Source organism: Littorina saxatilis, linkage group LG10 (genome assembly GCF_037325665.1).
Source record: "Littorina saxatilis isolate snail1 linkage group LG10, US_GU_Lsax_2.0, whole genome shotgun sequence".
Lineage (NCBI taxonomy): Eukaryota > Metazoa > Mollusca > Gastropoda > Littorinimorpha > Littorinidae > Littorina > Littorina saxatilis.
Genome location: NC_090254.1, coordinates 31,032,514 through 31,044,183, shown reverse-complemented (window position 1 = coordinate 31,044,183; position 11,670 = coordinate 31,032,514). Strand labels below are relative to the sequence as shown.

The 11,670-nt window shown below is 43.9% G+C and overlaps 1 protein-coding gene across 5 annotated transcripts; it reads left to right on the top strand.

The window, feature by feature from the left end:
* Window positions 1–97: 97 nt before the first annotated feature.
* On the top strand, window positions 98–9,991 carry LOC138978580 (uncharacterized). Of its 5 annotated transcripts, none has more exons than XR_011459739.1 (3): window positions 98–8,579; window positions 8,926–8,988; window positions 9,274–9,919. XR_011459739.1 is itself a non-coding variant. In XM_070351323.1 (3 exons), the coding sequence occupies exon 3, from the start codon at window positions 2,289–2,291 to the stop codon at window positions 8,259–8,261; it is 5,973 nt and encodes a 1,990-aa protein (XP_070207424.1). In that variant the 5' UTR covers window positions 98–292; window positions 639–701; window positions 986–2,288; the 3' UTR covers window positions 8,262–9,904. The 5 variants fall into 5 exon arrangements, 1 of the variants encoding a protein (XP_070207424.1); XM_070351323.1 differs by having other exon boundaries at window positions 98–292; window positions 639–701; window positions 986–9,904; XR_011459740.1 differs by having other exon boundaries at window positions 98–1,524; window positions 8,926–9,991.
* The last annotated feature ends 1,679 nt before the right edge of the window (window positions 9,992–11,670 follow it).

Here is an 11,670-nt window from a genome sequence, read left to right as displayed (position 1 = left end):
GCTGACACATGAATAACTCTTGTTGTTGTTGTGGGGATTCAGCACCCTTTCTGTCCGTCATGTGACACATGTCACAATTACAATCGACAATGTTGCTGCCGCAATGCTTGTTGTTTTTTGTCGGTCGGGCGCCTGTGCCGCCTTGCACGCTTTTCCAGGGTAAATGTGTTTTGCGTAGTCATGCGCGAGTTCGCGCGAGATTCGGATATGCTCTAGAACGTCACTTGACACTTCGACTCGCAGTAAGACAGACCGGTCGGGTAGTGTTGTGGCACTGTTTCGGACTTGAGAGGTATGAACAGCTTTCTATTGTTTGTTATTGCAACGTAACATGATTATGTTTTAATGTACCAAGGCGTGTTATTCTGTAAGCCTACTATTGAGGTAAAAGGAACGATATGGAGTTGTAACTTCTGCTGCGGAAATGTGCGTGGTAGAATGAGAGCTATTTTTGGTCTTGACCTTGACCTGTTGTGTTTTTATCGTCTCGAGTTCATGCGTAATTTGAACGTTGAATTGTTGCCTCGCCCCAGTGTGTATCGTTGTTTCGCTCCAATGTGTTCTCGCATCACTGGTTTGTTTAACCTAGATTTTATTCGTTGATGTATAGTTATTAGCATATATTTTGTGTTCTTCAGGAACCTGTGTGGGCAATCCCCATGCCTTTTCGTTGCTCGCTGCCATCACTAGGAGAAGACGAGGTATGCACATATGCATTGTGAATATTGTGTTTGTAAGAAAGTGTGTATGACAACCTATGGCGAAATGTGCAATTGTTGTAAACTAAGAACAAAGTGTGACCAGATTGAACGTTGACATTTTATTCAACTTCGTAATAATAATGTCATTAATGCAGTGTTAAACTTGTGATAAAGTAAGAGCATAATGAAAAGGTGATAGATGCTATTAATATGACAACTGTACATCACTTTTTAGCACTAGTTTTTATGCTCTTAATCATGACTGTTCTTTTGCTTTATTGCAGTCTTTTACGGCCCTGTATGATTCAAAATAAAGAAGTTTTACCATACATCCGTCTTGCGTCTGTGAGAGGCAGCGACAGTAAAAGACTCATCACCAAGAGGAGCCTCTGCGTCATCGTTCCTCTTCGTCATCGTTCCTCATCTCGTCCCTCGATCCTCATCTCGTCCCTCGATGTTTGGGCATCATTCAAGACTGCTCGTCGACAAGCACTCGTTCAGCTTGTTGTGCCACTAGCTACCTGCCACAGTTTGTGTCACCACTTCTTCACTTGCAACTCGTCATTGGCATTTGTCACTGCCAACTCGTCACTGCCAGTCTACCTTCTGTCATACGGCAGTCGTTCTACAGCTTCAACAATTCTTCGGCTGTTCGGCATTCGCGACTTTGAGCAACTCGCCTGGTCCTGGCATTCGTCAAGCTAGCCCAGTATCTGCTCCTTAGTCTTCGCCACAGTTCCGACTTGTACTACGTTCAGCTGCTGTGAAGATTCGTCTGTGCCTGTAACTTCGATTCGGCGTGATCTACGTTTATCGACAAGTGGTAACCTTTCTATGTTTTTGACTGTCTGTTACATGCATTTGAGTTCGTGAGTCACCAAAGAAGAGTCGCCAAATCTTATTCTAACTTTTATAAGCTAGTTCATTTGAACTTGGAACTGAGACATTTTTAGTGACTGTTTACATTTAACATTCTTACTTTTAGTGAACTCAAGAGTGATTTTACTAGTCAACTTTGCTGTGATCTGCATCTTGGTTCTTCATTGAGTGATCTTTTAGTGATTATTTTACAGTGAACTTGCATTAAGCTCTTTGTGGGTTACTTGATCTGCTGATGGTCTGAGAAAGGCTTCATTATCTCTAAGTGGACTTGATCTTTGGGTGTGATTGCATTTTTTAAGGTCGTGAAAATTGAACTTTTGGTATTTGTCTTCATAGTCGGTCAATACGACCTGAATCATCGATTTGCCAGACTTTTCATTCATACAACTTGATTATTTAGTATTTGTTGATTTTCATGTTTAGTGTTTAGGTTGTTTATATTGTTTATGTTCATACTTTATTGACTTTATTATTTCTTTGGTTGATAGGTTGAAAGTACTTATTTTGTTTAGGTGTTGTGATTTTGTTCATTGATGTTCAGTGAAGCAATAGTTTAGTATCTGGTTATTTATTGAAAAACAATATTTTCTTTGGAGTTACACTTTGAATTAATTTTCTCTATTTATAGATTTAGATTTTTGGTAAGATTTTTCAACCAGGCTTAGAGTTCCGCCATAAATTTCAGTCTTTGAACTCAACCTAGATATGGAGTTCAGTGGAGGGTATCAACATGAGGCTAGGGCCAGTGAAAGTTATCCCCCCGAAAGTGAAACACAAAATCTTGAACGCTCTCAACGGTCACGCAACTTGACCGAAAAGGGTAGACAATACAAAGTTGACACTCTGTCGAGAAATTTTTGGACCAGACATTCAGAGCTCATGTCAATATTGTCTGAAACAAACACTCTCCTCTCACACAATGCTGACCCTCAGGAATTAGCTTTGCAAAAGTCCATCATCAACTCAAGACTTGGCTCAGTAAATGAAACTGCAGAGCAACTCAAACAACTAGGACATGAGGAAAATCTGGAGACTGCACTCTCAGAATTAAACTTTTCTGCTGTCGCAATCGTATCCAAAATCGTTGAAAGAAGCCATCCCTCTCCTAGATCAACAGCCAAATCTGTCTCGTCCAGAGCCTCTTCTGTCAAAACATGTTCATCCAAGCAGTCATCAGTATCCTCTCAAAGAATAAAAGCTGCAGCGGAAAGAGCAGCCCTTCGTGCGAAACTTCAAGCTCAACTCGAAGAGAATCAACAGATGGATGAAATCGAAGATGCAAACAAAAAACTGTCCTCTTTGAAAAGAAAACTCACGCAACAACAACTTGAGACCCAGATCAAAATGGAAGAAGCAAAATTAGAAGTTTTTACAAAAGAAGAACAACAAAATTTTGTTCACACCACAAATCCCAACCTCACTTTGCCAGAAAAATCACATGTCGGTTTGTTTGAAGATACTCTTGTAAAACAGTCACATTCAGTTTCAGGCAAAGATGTAGTTCAAGAGTTAGAACATCACCAACCCTCATACATTGATCACGATCATCACAGACTTTCACATGGTGATCAAAGAAATCATAGACTCTCACACGTTGATCATAGTTATCATCAGCCCTCTCAGTTTGAACAAGGCTATGGTCGCCCCTCATACTCTGATGAAAGTTGTCATCGACCGCCACAGTTTGATCAACGTCATCAGCGACCCTCACAAATTGATCAAAGTCATGGTCAGTCCTCGCCATCAAACGAGTTAATTCGTACCCTTTCGCAAGCCATTGCTTCCAGTCGACTACCTGTTCCAGAACCACCCGTGTTCACCGGAGACCCTCTTCAGTACCCTGACTGGAAAGCATCCTTCTCCGCACTCATTGAAAATAAGGGCATTCCAGCTGCTGACAGGATACACTACCTGAAGCGTTACTTGGGAGGTCCTGCTAGAGAAGCTGTGAGCGGCTTCTTCCTTCTGAGGAGCGAACAAGCTTATTTGCAAGCCAAGGCCATTCTTGAAAAGAGATTTGGAAACTCGTTCATCACATCGGACGCTTTCATGAGCAAACTGAACAATTGGCCGAAAGTTCCAAACAAAGACAAATTAGCGCTCCAAAAGCTCTCTGATTTTCTCGTACAATGCAACACTGCTCTGAAAGAATTTCCCCCTCTCAGAGGCCTCAACGACATTAGGGAAATTCTAACAATCGCTCAGAAGCTTCCTGATTGGGCGTCTCAGAGATGGAATCGAGTCATAGCCACAACCCGCAGAGAGAAGAGTAGATACCCCACATTCGCAGAGTTCGCAGATTTTGTCTCAGCTGAAGCCGACATTGCCAACGACCCCGCTCTCAATTGCCAATCAACTTTGCAACCCATTCCCCCTCGACCAAACCACACCAGAGAAAAGACATTGTCTGAAAGAAACGCTTTTGCTACCAACAGCGAAGAACAGCCAGAATGCAAATTTTGTAAGTGGAAAAACCACAGTCTGTCGGAATGCAGAAGCTTTGCAAGAAAAACCATGCAAGAAAAGAGGGAGTTCGTTCAAAAGGAAAGACTTTGTTTTGGCTGCCTGAAGCCTGGCCACCTGTCTAAGCAATGCAAGAAACGCTGTGAGTGCTCCATATGCCAGAAAAGACATCCCACTAGTCTCCACGACGATACTCCTCGACATTCTGGAGTGAATGAGGAAAGAAGTGGAAATCTCAGGGTCATTTCAGGTCAGGAAAATGGAACGCTGACTTCAATGATCATTCCCGTTTTCGTTTCGTCCAAAACAAACCCTCAAAAGGAACATTTAGTGTACGCTCTAGTTGACTCCATGTCGGATTCCACCTTTGTCACAGAGGACGCAGTCACCGACCTGGAAGCCCCCTGCACGCCTGCAAAACTTCGTCTGACGACACTAACCAACAACAGTCAGCTGATCAGCTGCAAGAAGTACAGTGACCTTCAGGTCAGACGTTACGGCTCGAACACTTATGTGAGTCTCCCTGGGTCATTTTCAAGAAACCACATTCCTGTGGATGAGTCGCACATCCCCACACCAGAAACTGCAAGCTGTTGGCCCCATCTTTTGGGAGTGAAGGACCTGCTGGCACCGAAACAGAGTTGTCCTGTGGGGCTGCTGATTGGATACAACTGCCCTCAAGCTCTAGCCCCTCTGCAGTGCATCACAGGAGAACCCAATCAACCTTTCGCCATAGAAACTAGTCTCGGTTGGAGCATCATCGGTGGGCCACCCCCTCAAGTCGAACCTTTCGATGCTTTCGGCAAAAGCCATTGTGTCATCACGAAAGCTGTGTCACACACAGGGTTAGTGAGACATGTATACAAGACACAAGTCCAGGAAGTCACTACTGGAGAACTGTTACATCTCATGGAGAGAGATTTCACTGATCACGACACTCAAAAGATGTCTCAGGATGATCACTCGTTTCTTCGAATTCTCAACGAAGGAATCCATCAAAGAAGCGATGGGTTCTATGAGATGCCACTTCCATTCAAACAAGCACATCCAAACCTATGCAACAATCGCCAAGGTGCTCTCCACCGCGCTCTATCCCTTCAGAAACAACTCTTGAAGAGACCTACATACAGAGAACACTACATGTCCTTCATGGAGGACCTGATCGAGCAAGGAGAAGCAGAGAAAGTTCCGCAAGAAGAATTGCACTCAGCTGGCTCGAAGTGGTACATACCACATCACGGCGTTTACCACCCCGAAAAGCCCAACAAAGTTAGAGTAGTTTTCGACTGCAGCGCAAGATACCATGGAACAAGTTTGAATGACCATCTCCTGCAGGGTCCGGATTTGATCAACCCCCTCGTGGGTGTACTGAGCAGGTTTCGAAAAGGATCAATCGCCTTCACCTGTGACGTCCAGAAAATGTATTACCAATTTCGGGTACCCAAAGAACAGCAAGACTATCTTCGCTTCCTGTGGTGGGAGGGTGGAGATCTTTCCAAGCCTCCAGTCGACTACAGGATGAAAGTTCATCTGTTCGGCGCCACTTCGTCCCCTGGTTGCGCAAACTTTGGCCTAAAACAAATAGGCAGAGATTACAGATATCTGAGTGAGACGGCTGCAGACTTCCTGGACAGAAACTTCTACGTTGATGATGGGCTGAGAGCTGAAGAAACTGTGGCTCAAGCCAAAGAAGTCATCGCAAATGCCAGAGAGATCTGCGCCAAAGCCAATCTGCGGCTTCACAAGATCACTTCAAACAGCGAAGAAGTCGTCAAAACCATTCCAGAGTCCGAACGTGCGGGTCCAACACAGACGAATGTTGACATTGACAATGGTAGTGAATCCATGACCCTAGGCCTTCGGTGGTGCACAAGTGATGATACGCTCCGCTTCAAGCTTCGTCTAAAAGAGAAGCCTCAAACTCGAAGAGGATTGCTTGCCACTGTAGCCTCGGTCTACGATCCCTTGGGGTTGATAGCTCCTGTAGTTCTAGTTGGAAGACAGATCCTGCAGGCCATGTGCAAACAAAATCTTGGCTGGGATGATCGTGTACCAGAAGATCTTCGTCCTCTGTGGGAAAGGTGGATTGATGATTTGCAGCAACTGCAGAACCTACAGATTCCCCGCTGTTATCATCCAGCAAGTTTCGGCAAACCAGTAAAAGCACAGCTTCATCACTTCTCCGACGCATCAACAACTGGATGTGGACAGTGTTCGTACTTGAGGCTTGAAAATGTCACAGGAGACATTCATTGCGCTTTGGTGATGGGAAAGACTAGAGTCGTACCTCTGAAACCAACTACCATCCCCAGATTGGAACTCCAGGCCGCAACATTGTCTGCAAAGGCAGCTACGTTTCTCAGTTCAGAGCTAGATTACCCCAACTTGACTCATCACTTCTGGACTGACTCGAAAGTCGTTCTCGGCTACATCAAAAATGAAAGCAAACGGTTCCACATGTTCGTCGCAAATCGAGTCCAACAAATTTGTCAGAACTCGCAACCAGAGCAATGGAATTACGTCAGTACTGCCGAGAACCCAGCAGACCATGCATCGCGTGGACTCACCGTAAACGAACTGAAATCGTCAATCTGGTTCTCTGGTCCCGAGTTCCTTTGGAAACGAGAAATCACACCAGAAGATGTGAAACTTGAAATCCCCACAGATGACGTGGAAGTCAAGTCTGCCACGACCCACTTCTCACATCAGTCACCCACTAGCTTTGAAGATAGAGTCAGTAGGTTTTCGAGCTACATCAAACTCGTTCGAGCGGTCGCAGCAATCGTCAAGTGCTGCTCAAGGAAAAAGGGAAAAGTTCTCTCAGAGCTCGAGGCAAGGCAACGTGCAGAAAAGAACCTGATTCATGCAATTCAGGATGAGTTCTTTACACAATCAGACCAACAGACAAACCCCCTCAGAGATTTGGACCCCTTCAAAGACGATGAGGGCCTTTTACGGGTTGGAGGCAGATTGAAGAAATCGTCTGAACCACATAGAGTGAAACACCCCGTGATTCTTCCCAAGAAAAGTCATCTTGGTCGTCTGGTGGCACTCGATCTGCATGAAAGAATTGCACATCAGGGTCGAAACATGACTATCAACGAGATCCGTTCCAAGGGTTTTTGGATCACTGGCTGCAGACACGTCGTCTCCTCGTTGATCAGCAAATGCGTCAAATGCATCAAACAGCGAGGCAAAGGAAAAACACAGAAAATGGCCGACCTTCCCGAAGAGAGGGTTGACGCTTCGCCGCCTTTTACGCACTGTGGGCTCGACTGTTTCGACCCGTTCATGATAAAGGAAGGCCGCAAGGAATTGAAAAGGTACGGGTTACTCATCACGTGCATGGCGTCGAGAGCAGTCCACATTGAAGTTCTCGACGATATGAGTACTGACTCTTTTCTGAATGGTTTGAGGTGCTTCATAGCCTTGAGAGGCAAAGTTCGCACCATTTTCTCCGACCAGGGAACAAACTTTGTTGGAGCCAAACATGAGTTAGACAGACACTTTGAACAGCTGAATAGAAAAACCATATTGGCAAAGCTGCTCGATCTTCAGTGCGAGTTCAAATTCAACCCACCGTCATCAAGTCACATGGGCGGAGTTTGGGAAAGACAAATCCGATCTGTCCGTAGCGTTCTGGCTGGCATCTTGGATCAATCGTCAACTCGACTGGACACCTCATCGTTGAGGACGCTTATGTATGAGGTCATGGCCATCATCAACAGTAGACCCCTATCTGTTGAACATCTTGAGAGAGCTGATGGTCCACTTCCTCTTACGCCAAATCACATCTTGACGATGAAGTCGGGTCTCATCATGCCACCACCACCTGGTTGCTTTGTCAAAGAAGATCTCTATCTAAACAAACGATGGAAGCGTGTGCAGTTTCTCGCTGATCTGTTTTGGACACGTTGGAGAAAGGAATATCTGCAGTCTCTTCAAAGACGAAGCAAATGGCAGAAACCGCAAGCCAATGTGGCCGTCGATGATATCGTTCTACTTCAAGACGAGAGTGATTGTCGCAATGACTGGAAAATTGCTCGGATTGTCGAAGCTCGCCCAAGCAAAGATGGTCACGTTAGGAAGGTTAAACTTCTCATGTCTACCTCAGCTCTTGACAACCAAGGCAAGCCTGTACAACAGAGGACTCTACTTGATAGACCCATTCACAAATTAGTCGTCCTTGTAAAGGTGGAGCAACCAAATGATTAAGGCAAACTTGCAGCATTTAGCGCCAAGTCCCCCTTTGGGTATTATCGTCAGTCGTGGAATGACTCGTTTCCCCCTTTATTCCTTTTTTTTAATCACTCTGTGATTTGGGGTGGGAGTGTTGCTGCCGCAATGCTTGTTGTTTTTTGTCGGTCGGGCGCCTGTGCCGCCTTGCACGCTTTTCCAGGGTAAATGTGTTTTGCGTAGTCATGCGCGAGTTCGCGCGAGATTCGGATATGCTCTAGAACGTCACTTGACACTTCGACTCGCAGTAAGACAGACCGGTCGGGTAGTGTTGTGGCACTGTTTCGGACTTGAGAGGTATGAACAGCTTTCTATTGTTTGTTATTGCAACGTAACATGATTATGTTTTAATGCACCAAGGCGTGTTATTCTGTAAGCCTACTATTGAGGTAAAAGGAACGATATGGAGTTGTAACTTCTGCTGCGGAAATGTGCGTGGTAGAATGAGAGCTATTTTTGGTCTTGACCTTGACCTGTTGTGTTTTTATCGTCTCGAGTTCATGCGTAATTTGAACGTTGAATTGTTGCCTCGCCCCAGTGTGTATCGTTGTTTCGCTCCAATGTGTTCTCGCATCACTGGTTTGTTTAACCTAGATTTTATTCGTTGATGTATAGTTATTAGCATATATTTTGTGTTCTTCAGGAACCTGTGTGGGCAATTCCCATGCCTTTTCGTTGCTCGCTGCCATCACTAGGAGAAGACGAGGTATGCACATATGCATTGTGAATATTGTGTTTGTAAGAAAGTGTGTATGACAACCTATGGCGAAATGTGCAATTGTTGTAAACTAAGAACAAATTGTGACCAGATTGAGCGTTGCCATTTTATTCAACTTCGTAATAATAATGTCATTAATGCAGTGTTAAACTTGTGATAAAGTAAGAGCATAATGAAAAGGTGATAGATGCTATTAATATGATAACTGTACATCACTTTTTAGCACTAGTTTTTATGCTCTTAATCATGACTGTTATTTTTGCTTTATTGCAGTCTTTTACGGCCCTGTATGATTCAAAATAAAGAAGTTTTACCATACATCCGTCTTGCGTCTGTGAGAGGCAGCGACAGACAACATACCACGTGACGTCAGCAAGTAACTATATCGCCCTCTTTGATTGTGGTGTCATTATCAATGATTTGCATGACGTTTGTCTGTTCTCTGTAAAGTAGCACCGTAATTAGCTGTCGTCGCTCAGGGTATGTGAAATACAAGGGGCCTGGCAAACAACAGAACTGGCAGGTGCGTTTTAGCGCCAACAGACAGGTGTGCAATGTTTAGGAGGAAAGAACACGAGAGAGAGAGAGAGAGAGAGAGAGAGAGAGAGAGAGAGAGAGAGGGGGCTCTTTCATATCAGAGAGAGAGCTATATGTCACTGTTCAGAAGTAAATCATCAGGTGCACGTCTCTCCTGAAATCGAAGTGAAAATTGGTATAAGGTAGCATACAGAGACAGTCATATTGTCGAGTTGTGATATCACATCTGGACACGACTGTAGTGGAAGCAGAGTTAATTGGGTTTATGTTTGTCACATATTTGACATGTACGCTTCCCGATATAAAGCGAAGAACGCATGCAGTTTCTCACAAGATTTTACAATTATTAATGTAGGGTTCCCGTTCAACAACTTGTCGATGAGTAATTATTGCTCACATCATTCACACACACACACACACAAACACACACACACACACACACACAGACACACAGACACACACACACACACACACACACACACACACACACACATAGGTGTAGCGGATTGACTTAGTGGATTGCTTTGAAACTTTCAGAATATTTTACCAACATACTAGAGATACTTCGAGCGAAATGATGGATTGTTACAGGTGTTTGTTAAAATGATATGCAATTTTTCGAAAGAAGTGTTTAACCTCGTCATAGGATTGTTCCCTTGGGTCCAAATAATTCATGACTTTGCATGTCTTTTGAAAAATGATTGATACACACACTGCTAAAGTTTTATATGGGAGTAAGCACTGACGCAAATTTGCTGGGCCTGTAAACACGCTACATATTTAAGCGATGATTCTGGTGACACAGCGATGCCCAGCCAAGCGTGACCGTTGCATGTTTTAAGAGGCACGCAGCGATAACAGCTGTAAGCGCGAAACAGCGTGAACGTTCCATTTTTTCTTCATGTGTTTGCATGACTAGCAAATTAACGCCAGCGGCTACACGCAAATGAAACTTAGACAGAATCTGTATCAATCATGTATCTGTAGATATGCAAAGTCATGAATTTTTTCTGAAACAAGTGAACAATCCTATGACAAGTTTAACAACATTTTCCAAAACATTGCGTCACATCTAGATAAATAACTGTAACGATCCAAACTTTCGCACAAAGTATCTCTAGTATGTTGGTAAAATATTCCGAAAGTTTCAAAGCAATCCACAAAGTCATTGCTAAAATGTAGCGCTTTTTGACATGATACCCATAAAAATTGACGTAAAACGTTCCGTTTTTGACCGCTCTTGTGATCGACACCTGCATCAGTAGGAATAGCATAGAACGCGAAATACGCAAGGTAGCAAAACAAAACAATCTGTTCAGGGTAGATAATTAGTTTGACTTTCTTCTCGTATGTCAAAGTTGCAAAGGTTTGCCTATTGTGATTTTTTGTCGATTTTTTTATTCGGCTCTTCCGTTTTTGTCTGGTCGATTTTCAGGGTACCCTTACTTGAGCGGCGGTCACGTGATCCATGTAAAAGAAATATTTAATCCAAAAGGTGATCCTGAAGGTTAAGTGAAGTGAACGGCCTTAACTGGCATATTCAGTTTTAATTAAATGACACAGGAATTAATGCTTTAATTTGGGTTTGAAATTTGTTGCAATAATTTGTTGGCCAACTTTAGTTCAAGGTTAGTACAATCTACGCTAAACAAACCCTTGAACTTTAATTAACTCTACACAATTCCGAAACCATCAATACCAACGAAGACTTGAAAGGTGAAATAGGACCCGGTTGGCGTCGTGGTCTATTGTCAATAGCCAGCAATGATTAGTTGGACATACGCTGTAGGTATACGACGAATGAATACAATAAATCGATACCCTTTCACTGAATGGGAAATGTGCAGGAAATCGCGTTTTTTTGTGGGCATCACAAACGTACGGTGCATACTTTTGTTTACAAGTCAATCATATCAAACCGAGTGTCTCCACCACAAGGCTGATTCCTTAGCGCGGTGTGGTGGTTTGAGTGCCTCGATGACCCGGAGAGCTATGCCAGCTGGACAGGTCAAAGGGTAGACTAATTCAGCTACCTCTCCCCGAGGCTAATGGGGTATGAGAAGGATCACTCAGACAAAAAACCAAGGACGGGGGACGTTCTGCAGCCATGGACGGCAAGTCTCCTACGACAAG